Consider the following 13229-nt stretch of genomic DNA (forward strand, 5'->3'; position numbering starts at 1 on the left):
TATACATGTGTACATACACACATATGTACATATATAAATACCATAATTTCTTTATCTATTCATCTACTGATGGACACTTAGGTTGTTTCTATATTTTAGCTACTGTAAATAATTTACAATGAACATAGAGTATAGATCTCTTTGAGATAGTGGTTTTATTTCCTTCAGATATATACCAAGAAGTGGAATTTCTGACTCATATGGTAGTTCTATTTTTAATATTTTCAGGAACCACATACTGTTTTCTATAGTGGTTGTACCAATTTATATTTCCATCAACAGCTCACAAGAATTCCATTTTCTTTACATCCTTGCCAGCATTTGTTATCTCTAATAGTAGCTACTCTAATAGCTATGGCTTTGAGGTTGTGGCTTTAATTTATATTTCCCTGATGAATAGTGACATTGAGAAGCTCTTAATGTACCATTTAAAATCTTTGGAGAAATGTCTATTCAGGTTTTTGACCATTTCTTAATCAGATTATTTGGTTTGTTAATAAATTGTATATGGATTACTATATTTTATATATTAATTTATCAAATTTCCTACATTTTGGATTTAACTCATTATCAGATGTATAATTTGCACACATTTTCTCACATCCTGTAGGCTGCTTTTCCATTTTATTGATTAGTTCTTTTGCTGTGCATAACCTTTTCCACTGGCATCGTCCCACTTGCTTAATTTTGCTTTTGTCTGTGGTTTTGGTATCATATCTGTAAAATCATTGCCAAAACCAACGTCAAGGAGATTTCTCACTATATTTTTTCTTAAAAGCTTTATTTTTTAATTTTTATATTTAAATTTTCAACTCATTTTGATGTGAATTGTCATAGATAAAGGGTCCCATTTAATTATTTGCATACAATTGTCCAGTTTTTTGACACCATTTATTGAAGAGGCTATCTTTTCTCAATAGAGTATTGTTGACTACCTTGTCAAATATTAGTTGATTGTATATACACAGGTTTATTTTTGGGTCCTCTATTCTGTTCCATTGGTTTATGCATCTGTTTCTATGACTATACCATACTTTTTTTATTACTGTTGTTCTGGAATGTAGTTTAAAAATGAGAAGTGTGATGCCTCTAGCTTTTTTTTTTTCTTTCTTTCTCAAGATTACTTTGGCGAGTTGGGGGTCTTTTGTGGTTCTTTACAAATTTTAGCATTATTTTTCAAATTCTGTGAAAAATGGCATTAGAATTTTGGTAGGAATTGGATTGAATCTATAGAGGGTATAAAGAACTAACAAAGCTCAGCAATGAACAAGCAAACAATTCAGTTAAAAAACTTGGGAAAGGACCTGAGCAGATGCTTCTCCCAAGAAGACATACAATGGCCAACAGATATATGAAAAGTTGACCATCTTTGCTAGCTATTAGAGAGATTCAAATCAAAACTACAATGAAATACCACCTCACATCTGTTCAATTGACTGTTATCAACAAGACAGGTAATAACAAGCGTTGGAGAGGCTATGGAGAAAAAGGAACCTTTCTTCACTGCTGGTGGGAATGTAAACTGGTACAGCTATTATGGAAAAAAGTATGGTGGTTCCTCAAAAAATTAAGACTAGAATTACCATATGACCCAGCAATTTCTCTACTGGATACTACCCCCAAAACTAAAAAACATTAGTATGTAAAGATACATGCACCCCATATTCATTGCAGCATTATTCACAGTGGCCAAGACATGGAAACAACCAAACTGTCTGTTGATGGAGTATTGGATAAAGAAGAAATGGTACATACAAACAGTGGAATACAGTTGTGAAATGATAGCTCATTGAGGTTTTAATTTGTACTTCTGTGATGCATAGTGACTGATCATCTTTTTATATGTCTATTTGCCATGTCTGTGTTCTCTTTAGAAAAGAGGCTATCAGGTCCTTTGCCCATTTTTAAATTGCGTTGTTTATTTGGTGTTGAATTTCATAAGTTCTGTATAAATTTTGAAGATTAATCTCTTATTAGATCTATTGGAGAATATGTTTTCCCATTTAGGGGGTTGTCTTTTAATTTTGTTGATGGTTTTCTTTGCTGTACAGAAAACATTTTAGTTTTACATAGTCCCATTTTTGTTTTTTCTTTTGTTTCCATGCCCAAGGGGATATAGCAGAAGAAATATTGCTACAAGAAATGTGTGAGATTTTACTGCCTATGTTTTCTTCTAGAATTTTTAGTTTTCAAGTCCAATATATAATTATTTAATTCAAATTTATTCTTGTATATTGAATAAATAGGTGGTCTAGTTTTATATTTTGCATGTTATTTGTTGAATTTTACCAACACCATGTATTAAAAAGACTGTCATATTTATTTATTTATTTATTTATTTATTTATTTATTTATTATCTTTTTCTGAAATGAGAAGCAGGAAGGCAGTGAGACCACTACATGTGCCCAACCAGGATCCATCTGGCATGCCCACCAGGGGGCGATGTTCTACTCATCTGGGGTGTTGCTCCATTGTAACTGGAGCCATTCTAATGCCTGAGGCAGAGGCCATGGGGCCATCCTCAGCAACTGGGCCAACTTTGCTCCAATGGAGCCTTGACTGCAGGAGGGGAAGAAAGAGACAGAGAGGAAGGAGAAGGAGAAGGGTGGAGAAGCAGATTGGTGCTTCTCCTATGTGCCCTGGCCAAGAATTGAACCCACGACTTTCATGTGCCAGGCCAACACTGTACTGCTGAGCCAACCAGCCAGGGCCTACACTGTCTTTTTAAAAATTTATTGATTTTAGTGAGACAAGAAGGGAAGGAGAGAGAGACTGGAACATCGATCTGTTCTTGTATGTGCCCTGAGCAGGGATCAAACTGACAACCTTTGTGCTTCAGAACAATACTCTAACCAGCTGAGCTACCCAGCCAGTGCTTGAATAGTCTGTCTTCATGCCACTGTATGTTCTCGCATCCTTTGTCAAGTATTAATTGATCATATAGGCATAGGTTGATTTCTGGGATAACTATTCTGTTCTATTGATCTGTATGTCTGCTTTTATGGCAGTACTGTGTTGTTTTGATTACGGTGGCCTTGTATTATAGTTTCATATCAGTGTGATTTGCCCAATTTTTTTCTTCTCTCTTAAGATTGCTGTGGCCATTTAGGATTTTTTGTGTTTTCATATAAGTTTTTGAATTATATGTTCTAGTCTATGAAATGTACCATTGGTATTTTGATAAGAATAACATTCAAACTATAGATTGCTTTGGTAATATGGACATTTTAATAATGTTATTCTTCCTATATATATACATGGAATGTTTTTCCACTTATTTGTATCTTCTTCAGTTTCTTCAGTGCCTTATAAATTTCTAAGTAAAGATCTTTGACCTCGTTTAAATTTATTTTTAGGATTTTATTTTTTAAAGCAATTGTTAATGGAATTTTTTTCTTAGTTTTTCTTTCTGATATATCATTTGTGCAATGATATATCAGAAATCAGATATATTGATTACACTACTTGTTTTGATTACTGTGCCCTTGTATTATTGTTTGATATCAGGTAGTGTGATTTCATAGTAATCAATGCATCTGATTTCTGGATATTTTGTATCCTGCTACTTTTCTGAATTTATTTATGAGTTCTAGTAGTCTTTTGGTGGAATCTTTAGGTAAGAATCCGAATCTGAATAGACTGATTACAGCTAATAAAATTGAAGCTATAATAAAATAAAATCTCCCACCTGGCTTCACCAGTGAATTTTACCAGACATTCAGAGAAGAATTGATTCCTATCCTTCTCAAACAACATTAATTCTTTTAAACCCCTAACATGGAATATTTTTCCATTTATTGTGTTATCTTTCATTTTTTTCATCAGTATCTTACAGTTTTCAGAGTTGAGGTCATTTACTTTCTTGCTTAAATTTATTCATAATATATTGTTGCTTTCATTAGTTACCATTGTAAATGGGATTGCTTTTTAAAATTTCTCTTTGATAGTTTAATAGTGTACAGAATGCAACAGACTTTCATGTATTAATTTTGTATCCAGCTATTTTATTGAATCTGAATTTTACTCCTAATTTCTTTTTTGGTTTTAGGGTTTTTTAATATATATAATATTATGTCATATTACTTTACTTTTTCTTTTCCAATTTGGATGCTTTTTTCCCCCTTACTTAATTGGTCTTGCCAGGACTTTCAGTACTATCTTGTATAAAAGTGATGATAGTGAGCATCCTTGCCTTTTTCCTGATCTTAGAGGAAAAAGTTTTAGCTTTTCATGTTGAGTATTATGTCTGCTATAGGCTTGTCACATGAGGCCCTTTTTCTGTTGTGGTGTGTTTCCTGTATACCCACTTTGCTGAGAGTTTTTTTTTATATAAATGGATGTTGATTTTTTTCTATTTTCTATTATCATTGTTCATTGTTTTGTCTTTTTAATTTCCTCTCTCTTCTTTTGCCTTTTGTGGTTTTAATTGCACATTTTACATTATTGCATTTCCCTTTCTTTTGCATATTAGTTATATGTTTAAAAATTTTAGGCAGTTGTCCTACAGTTTACAGTATATATTTGCAATTAAATTAGTTGTAATCAAATTTGAATTAACTAGACTAAACTAACTGAACTAAAGTAGAACAACCTAATCTAGCTTGAAAGTTCTTAAAGATTATCTGCGATTTGTTTATATTAATTAAGAAAGACATACAGACATGAAAATGTCATGCAGGAAGAAGTAAGTACTAGGGTTGGTCAGGAAGCAAAAGAAGATGGAGCAAAACATGAACAAGAACGTCTGTTTTGGTTTCCTTGGGAAGGAATGGGCAAGGCAGATGAGCGAGTCTAGGATTGGCTAACTTGAAAAATTTTGGCAGGCTCTGATACATAGACTCTATCTCTAGTTGTCTGATGCCTGGTTGTGGTGTAATTTTGGCAGATGGCTAATGGTCTAGACTAGAGTATGTGAGCCTGATAAAGCAGGTGGTAGGATATGTGGGCTCTGATTTGAATATTTTTCATATGAAAGGTGGAACTTGCAGATGTGTCTTTTTCTGTCTCAAGGAATTGGGTAAGCCTAGAGTGAACAGTTTTCCAGGATTAGAAAGGCCCCAGATATCAAAGCATCAGAATACAGAAAATAAAGGACGTCATTAACTCAATTAGCCCTGTTTTGCTTTTTTTTTTTTAACAGAGACAGAGAGAAAGAGTCAGAGAGAGGGATAGATAGGGACAGACAGACAGGAACGAAGAGAGATGAGAAGCATCAATCATCAGTTTTTCGTTGCAACACCTTAGTTGTTCATTGATTGCTTTCTCATATGTGCCTTGACCGCGGGCCTTCAGCAGACCGAGTAACCCCTTGCTTGAGCCAGTGACCTTGGGTCCAAGCTGGTGAGCTTTGCTAAAACCAGATGAACCCGTGCTCAAGCTGGAAACCCTGGGGTTTCGAACCTGGGTCCTCTGCATCCCAGTCGGACACTCTATCCACTGCACCACCACCTGGTTAGGCAGCCCTGTTATGCTTTGATGTACTATTGAACCTTTGGAGTAATAAAAAAGGAGACTTTAAGAGAGTAGGTCATAAATTGCATTAAACAGCACAGAACACATTTTATTGTGAGAGTAAAAAAGAGAAACTAAAAAAAAACTAAAAAAAAAAAAGCCTGACCTGGTGGTGGTGCAGTGGATAGAGCATCGGACTGGGATGCAGAGGACCCAGGTTCGAAACTCCAAGGTTGCTGGCTTGAGAAGGGGCTTACCAGTTTATGCATGGGGTAGGTGGCTTGAGCATAGGATCATAGACATGACCCCATGGTCTTTGGCTTGAAGCTCTAGGTTGCTGGCTTGAGACCAAGGTCACTGGCTTGAGCAAGGGGTCACTTGTTCTGCTGTAGCCCCAATCAAGGCACATATGAGAAAGCAATCAATGAACAACTAAGGAGTTGCAATGAAGAATTGATGGTTCTCATCTCTCTCTCCCTTTCTGTCTGTCTGTCCCTATCTGTCCCTCTCTCTGTCTCTCCCTCTCTGTCTCTGTCACAAAAAAAAAGAGAGAGAAACTCGATAAAAAATTAAGGAATTCTTTTAGATCAGACCATGGCATTAACTAAGGAAATAGATCTGAAATTTCTGGGGTTTCTAACAATATTGTTGTGAAGTTGTAAATTGTGTTAAAAGTTAATTTTTGTTGCTCTGGCTGGTTGGCTCAGTGGTGGAGCATTGGTTTGGTGTGTGGATGTTCTGGGTTAGATTCTTGATCAGGGCACACAAGAAAAGTGCCCATCTGCTTCACTACCTTTCCCCCTCTCTTTTCTCTCTGTGTCTCTCTTCCCCTCCTGCAGCCAAGGCTCCATTGGAGCAAAGTTGGCCCGGGTGCTGAGGATGGCTCCATGGCCTCTGCCTCAGGCACTAGAATAGTTCCAGTTGCAATAGAGCAATGCCTCAGAGGAGCAAAGCATCACCCCCTAATGGGCATGCCTGGTGGATCCTGGTTGGACGCATGTGGGAGTCTGTCTCTCTGCCTCCCCACTTCTTACTTCAGAAAAATTTACACATACAAAAAAAGTTAACTTTTATTTATATATATATTTATATATGTATATAATTTATATACATATAAAAATATTTTACATACTTATAATTTATACGCATTTAAGTTTAATTAAGTTTAAATGCATATAAATTATATATGTGTTCTTGTTTTGACAATGCTATCCTTGTGCATTTTTTGTCTCAAAGTGGTAAATCAAGCATTTGCTGTTGTTGGAAAATATCAATTAATAGTTTGGTAGAGTATATGTAATGATTAGTGGTATTTGTATGTAAACAAAGGGAAGAGGTGGTTGTGATGATCATGGTCAGACATGCAGCATGGGAGGTTGTGGTAGAAAGCTGGAGAGGACAGAAGGAGAAGGCACTGGTGAATGGTCTTCCCCAGGGGTCAAGAGGTTCACTTATCTGCGAAAGGTGACTATTAGAGAAAACAGTAATGTTCATTCGTTCTTAGAACGGCACAAATATTAGCAACCTTGACCAGATTTTCCTTTAGATAGAGTGTAGGAATACCAATTTCATGTGCTACACAGAGAGTGAGCTCAGGAAACACAGTAGAGTCCTTAATATAAAAGTAAGGGAACCAGCACATCTTATGTACAGTTGTGCCATAGGAGAGGCAGTCCATGAGCATGCTTATGGTGGATTTTTTCGTATCTGAGATGAAGTTGCCTCTGGTGGAGGGTATAAAGTTTTCTACAACGGGGAGATGTCAAGAGTGCTGTCACCTGAGGTGATGTCATCTCTAGCAGTGAGATCCTGAGTCAAGGCAAAGTTGTTTGAGATGTAGAGTTAGGGTATCCTTTTCAAGCTGATACCCTCTCGAGTTAATGTAGTTTTTTTTCCCTGTGGCCCTGTGGTATTATAATGATGCTCATACACTGTGTATAATGTGAATTATTGGGCCTGACCTTGGAACCCTGACTTATAAATGTCACTTAACTCAAAGGGCTTATAGGTACACAACTAACAAAAGCAATATTGATATCTATGCCCGAGTGTGACTAGCACAGTTAAAGCCCAAATTAGGCATGGCTGGATCAAAAGTGTCCAACAGTTTAAGATTTTGCCTTATTAGGTGATCAGAAGCATTATGTTGTACATATATTTTAAATCATATGACCGAACTTCGTTGTAAGTTGTTAATAAGGTATCAGGTTTTAAAATAGTTGTGCCTGAGGTTGGGGCTCCAGAGTTAGGATGTAGGTAGTTACGATAAGTCTTTGCCTCAGTTCATTTGGTTGGTAACAAGCAAGCCGGTGAGGTCTTTGGGTTGTAGGATTTTTTCTTCTTTTTCTTTTCTTTTTTTATGAACCTACATTGACCCATCAAAATCACTCAAAGTCTATAGTTTACCTTAGGGTTCAATCTTGGTGTCTATTCTATGGGTTTAGAATATATATTACCACCATTATGGTGTCATACAGGTAGCATAAAATATTTCTTTGCCAAAAATGTCCTCTGTGCTCTGCTTATTAATTTTTTCCCTCCTCACAAGCAACTACAGATCTTTTTATTGTCTCCATAATTTTGATTATTTCAGAATGTCATATATATGGAATTATAAGGTATATAGCCTTTTCAGATTGGGTTCCTTCACTTAAAAATATGCATTTAAGGTTCCTCCATTTCCTCTCATTACTTGATAAGTAATTCTCTTAAGTGCTGAATAATATTCCCTCGTCTGAAATGGGCCACAGTTTATGTATCGGTTTACATGCTGAAGGATATTGTGGTTGCTAGCAATTTTGGCAATTATGACTAAAGCTACTATAAACATCTATGTGAAGAAACTGGAAATGATAGCAACGAGAGCAAGACTTAATGAAGGTGTATTAGTTATCTGTATAACTGATTATACCAAATTTTAGCAGATGTAAACAACACAGTTCTGTTTTAAGTTGCTAGGAGCCAGCTTACTGAGTGAAATCAAAGTGTCAGAGAATTTACTTCCAAGCTCTGTCCCATGGCCATTGGGAGACCTCAGAAAATTATTTTCCAAGCTCAGCTGTGTGGATGTCTGCATAGGTCTACTTCATGACACAATAGCTGGCTGGCTTTCCCCAGAGTAAGGAGAGTGAGACATAGAATCCACGAAGTCAGTCTTTTTCTAATTTATCTTAAGAATGATGATCCATCACTTCTGCTATAGTAAGTTAACTAAAAGTATGCCAAGAAGTCCAGCTTACATTCAAGAACTTCAATAGCAGAAGGCAGGGATCATTGAGACCCATTTTAGAGACTGCCTTCTACAAAGAAAATGTAAGCTTGATTTTAAACAAAAGCTTAAAGCATTTTGTTTAAAATAATTCAAAAAGCAATACAATGTGGTATTTAAGATGCTAAGATAGTTGTTGTCATTAATATTATTTTGAAATTAAGTTTTGTGTTTATCCATGTTTAATAAGTCTGTCATACAAATGCTAAAATAACTACTAAAATTGCATCAACATAGCTATCTTGGATGTATTAATACATTTAAAAATGATTTCATATACTAATTTTTTTATTATACTAAGCATTGCTTTTTTTTTAAAAGATACCTAAGTAGGATTCTTATCTGAATCATTTTCTGTTATTTTTATTATATTTAGTATCCAGAGGGTTCATCTTTGGAGTCATATACTGTCAGTATCGTGCAGTTGCTTGGCCTTCATGTGGGATTGAGTTTCGACAACCCTGACATCTGCTATTGTTCAGTAGATGTTTGTACAATGTCACCAGAAGCAGTGTAAGATCATTTTCTTTATGAAATACGCATATTCCTTTTTAAGAATATATTTTGTTAAGAACTTTTACATTTTTATTAATCAAACTCAAGTAACTGTTAAATATAGAGCTCTATATTCCACAACTGCCAAAACACATCCTTTTCAAGTGCAGATAGAGACAAATACTGAAATAGGTCCAAAACTCCCCAGCACTCCATACCTGGGGAAACTTCCTCCTTTCTACCTTTCAAAGTCTGGCTTACATATCATATATTTTTTCCTGGCCTACTTGAAAGCTCCCTCTAGGGACAAGCCAGATGAATTGTGTAATTTCAGGTGATTCTGCATAAAGTTAAATGATTTGCATTTAAACTGGCATTGTACAGTATAAGGATGAATACTACAATTCATGTTAAAGATTTTTATTTAGAAAAACATTAATTTGCAAATAAATAACATCATGATCCATTCAGAGACTGTTGGAGAAAGGAAACAACCTTTAATTTTACTATCACTAATAATACTTTGCCTTTGCTTTATAAACAAGGGGTCCTTATTTCCATTTTGAATAAGTTTCCACCAATTGTGTAGCTAGTCTTGGTTGTAAGACTTAGTATGTTCAGTATGTTTAATTTGAATTAGTTTAGTGTATGTAGTATTATCTCATATTGACTTTAATCTACATCTTCTTAGAAGCTAATGATGTTGAACATATTTTTATGCTTAGTAGCTTTGAATAACTTCTTTGGTGAAGAGCCTATTCAAACCTTTTTTTGTTTTCAATTTTTAAAAATAAAAAAAAAAAGATTTTCATGTTCTTACTGAGTTGTAAGACTTGTTTATATATTCTGGCTATCAGATACATCATTTCCTTCTTATAATGCATTTTTAAAATGTTTTTAATATTGATGAAGTACATTTCATCATTTTTCTCCTCTGAATCATGGTTTTATAGCTATTTTATTCAGTTTTATGATACATTTTGAATTATTATATGAGTTTAAATTTATTTTTATTTTTGCCATATGGATTTTCAATTATTTCAATACTACTTCTTAAAAAGACCATAATATCCTTCACTTAATCACCTTGGCAACTTTTTCAAAAATCAATTGACCATATATATATATATATATGGATTTTTAATTGGAATCTTTATTTTATGTCATTAATGTGTATGTCTATACTTAAGGAAAAACATACTGCCTTTATTACTACATCTTTATAGTAAATTTTGAAACCAAGTAGTGCAAGTACCCAAGTTTTTTATCTTTTCTAAAATTGTTGTGGCTATTCTAGGTCCTTCGTATTTTTATATATATTTTATTATCAGCTCTTTAATTTTTACAGAAAATTCTGAGATTTTGAAAAGTATTGCATTGTTTAATTGCATAGCTCAATTTAGGAAGAATTGCCATCTCAATAATATTGAATATTTTGATCATTGATTATGGTATATATATATCTTCACTTATGTAGATCTTTTTTAATTGTTCTAACTATAACTATATTTTACAATTTATAGGTCTTATTCTTGGTTTGTTAAATTTATCTTTAAGTATTCTTTTGTTTTTATCATAAATGAAATTGTTTACTTTATATTATTTTCAAGTTGTTTATTGCTAGTACTTAGAAATATAATTGATTTTTGTAATAGATTTTGTGTGGGGCAAACTTGTTAAATACTTTAAAGTTCCAGGAGATTTTATTTTTTGATTCTAATATTTTCTGTAAACAAGATCTTGTCATTCGTGAATAAATAGAGTTTTATTTTTTTCTTTCCTTGCCTTGATTTCAGTCTTTTTTTTTTTCATTATAAACTCTCTTAAATATTATGCAACCCTCAGAGTTAGGTACTGTCTTCTTCATTCCCATTTTACAGATGAGAGAACCGAGGCACAACAAGTTTAAGTAATTTGCCATAGTCACAGAGTTAATAAATAAGCCTTGATTTACCCCTTGGGAATGTGAACATAATTAGTGATGCCTAGACCTTTTATGGCTAAGTCATGTCATTCTTGAAAAAGGGATAGAAAGGTACATCTTGAGCATTATTTATTCTTGTTTCATGGATTAGCCCTCATCTGGCTATCTAATATTTTTTAACTTTATTTTTAATTTATTGAGATGACATGATTGGCTAAACCCATACAAGTTGCAATATAACATCATCTACACACACTTTTCCTCAAGCAAGGTCTCTTTCCATCCTCATTTCCCCCCAGTCTCTTGTCCTTTTCTCCCTACTGTCCCCTCTCTTAACCCCTGGCTATTGTCACCCTGTTTGTCTGTATGTAGGTATTATGTATATATGTGTTTTGGCTAATCCCTTCACCTTTTTTCATCCAGTTCCTTTGTTTTCAATCATAAGGGAAAAGCATTCAGTTTTTAATCATAAGTATAGTGTTAGTTATACTTCTAAAAATATGTCCTCTTTTTAAAAATAGTGTCTTTTATTCCTCTGTACATTATTGTTTTATATTTATTCTTCATTCCAGTAACTTTCTGATGTATTTCACATGTTTATTCCTCAATATTCATACCTTTTGCTCCTAGCAGGCAGTTGATCTACTTTTACTAACAGTTTCCCAGAAGAGTGCTCAGTAAATATGCTGCAAATAATGACTTAATCAACTGATGATATTTATCATTAAATTTATCCTTTGATTTTTGAATTTATGATGTCTTAAAGTTTTATAAAAACAAAAAGTAGAAAAATAAATTGATCTCTTCTTCCTTGTGAGTTTCTCAGAAGAATATTTTCACCATATGTTTGAGTGTTTTATTTATAAACATGATAAACAATCAATTTTATTGATATGTAGTTTTTCTACAAGTTATGAATTTTGACAAGTTTATATAAATATTTGAATCACAGTTTGTGAATAAGACTATGAAACTTTTCTCTCTTCACAGAAAGTTTCTTTGTGACCCTTGCAGTCTTTCTACCTTCTAGCCTTCTGCTGGGCAACATATAATCTGATTTCTATTATTGCTGCTAGTTTACATTGCTCTACAATTTTATATAAATTTAAAATGCATACTATACTTTGAGTGTTCATTGTAAAAGACTGTAATTTCTCTGAATTAACTAAGCACTTTTCTTTAATTATTTGAATATATAATATCAGTTCCTTTTGAGTATTTTGATGTCAAATCTTGTACCTGGACCATTTCAGTGTTGATATAATTGATTTCTATTATAATGTATTAGACATTGCTGATAATACATAGAAAGCTTGGATTCTCTTACCTTCCTTGAAAAGCATTGATTCTTTTCTTATTAGGCGATTCAGCTATTGGCTAATCATTTTGTATTTTATTTGCTTGCTTTTATGCTTTATTAGTATGGATATATAGAAAATCAAGGTATTTCCTACTTGGTTTCCTCTGGGGATCCTGTCAGAGCTTGAATTAGGCTCTGTTAGATTTAATATAAAGTAGATTTTAATATAGGGCAGAGGTCAGCCAACAATAATTTATGGGCCAAGTTTGGCTGGCTGCCTGTCTTGTAAATGAAATCTTAATTAAAATACAGCCAGGCTTATTGATTTACAGATTGTTTATGGCTGCTTTTGCGCTACAGTGGCAAATTGCTTAGTTCCAAGAGATTATACAGTGTATTAGCGAACAATAATTACTAACTGGCCCTTTACAGAAAAAGTTGCTCAATCTTTAGGACATAGTCATAGTCTCTTAAATCATATTATTTCTAGTGTTTTAGTTGATGACTGAGGTGTTACCAAAGTGCAAACAGCTTTTATTCTCTCGGGACAGGTATTCCTACTGCCCTTCCATAGTATAGCTCAAACGACAGATTGTTATTTGAAAAATGTTTAATTATGGAGAGAAAAAAAGCCCTAAAATTTGCTATTAAAGTTGCTATTAATAAACAGTAATAATAAATACTATTAATAAATATACTATTAAATGTATTCATATTGTCACTTACAGAAAAGTATAAAAATAATGGTAAATAAATTAAAAGGACATTAAATACTGAAGCCAAAAATTTT

At 33.6% G+C, this 13229-nt stretch overlaps 1 protein-coding gene across 1 annotated transcript in view; it reads left to right on the top strand.

Annotated features, from left to right (window-relative positions):
* LOC136309276 (disintegrin and metalloproteinase domain-containing protein 5-like) overlaps positions 1-13229 on the top strand; it is a 114709-nt gene that overhangs the window by 26064 nt on the left and 75416 nt on the right. Inside the window, exon 3 of the mRNA XM_066237504.1 lies at positions 9097-9233. Coding sequence (XP_066093601.1) covers positions 9097-9233 — 137 coding nt within the window. The remainder of the gene's footprint in view (positions 1-9096; positions 9234-13229) is intronic.

The sequence above is a fragment of the Saccopteryx bilineata genome, chromosome 6 (genome assembly GCF_036850765.1).
Source record: "Saccopteryx bilineata isolate mSacBil1 chromosome 6, mSacBil1_pri_phased_curated, whole genome shotgun sequence".
Classification (NCBI taxonomy): Eukaryota; Metazoa; Chordata; class Mammalia; order Chiroptera; family Emballonuridae; genus Saccopteryx; species Saccopteryx bilineata.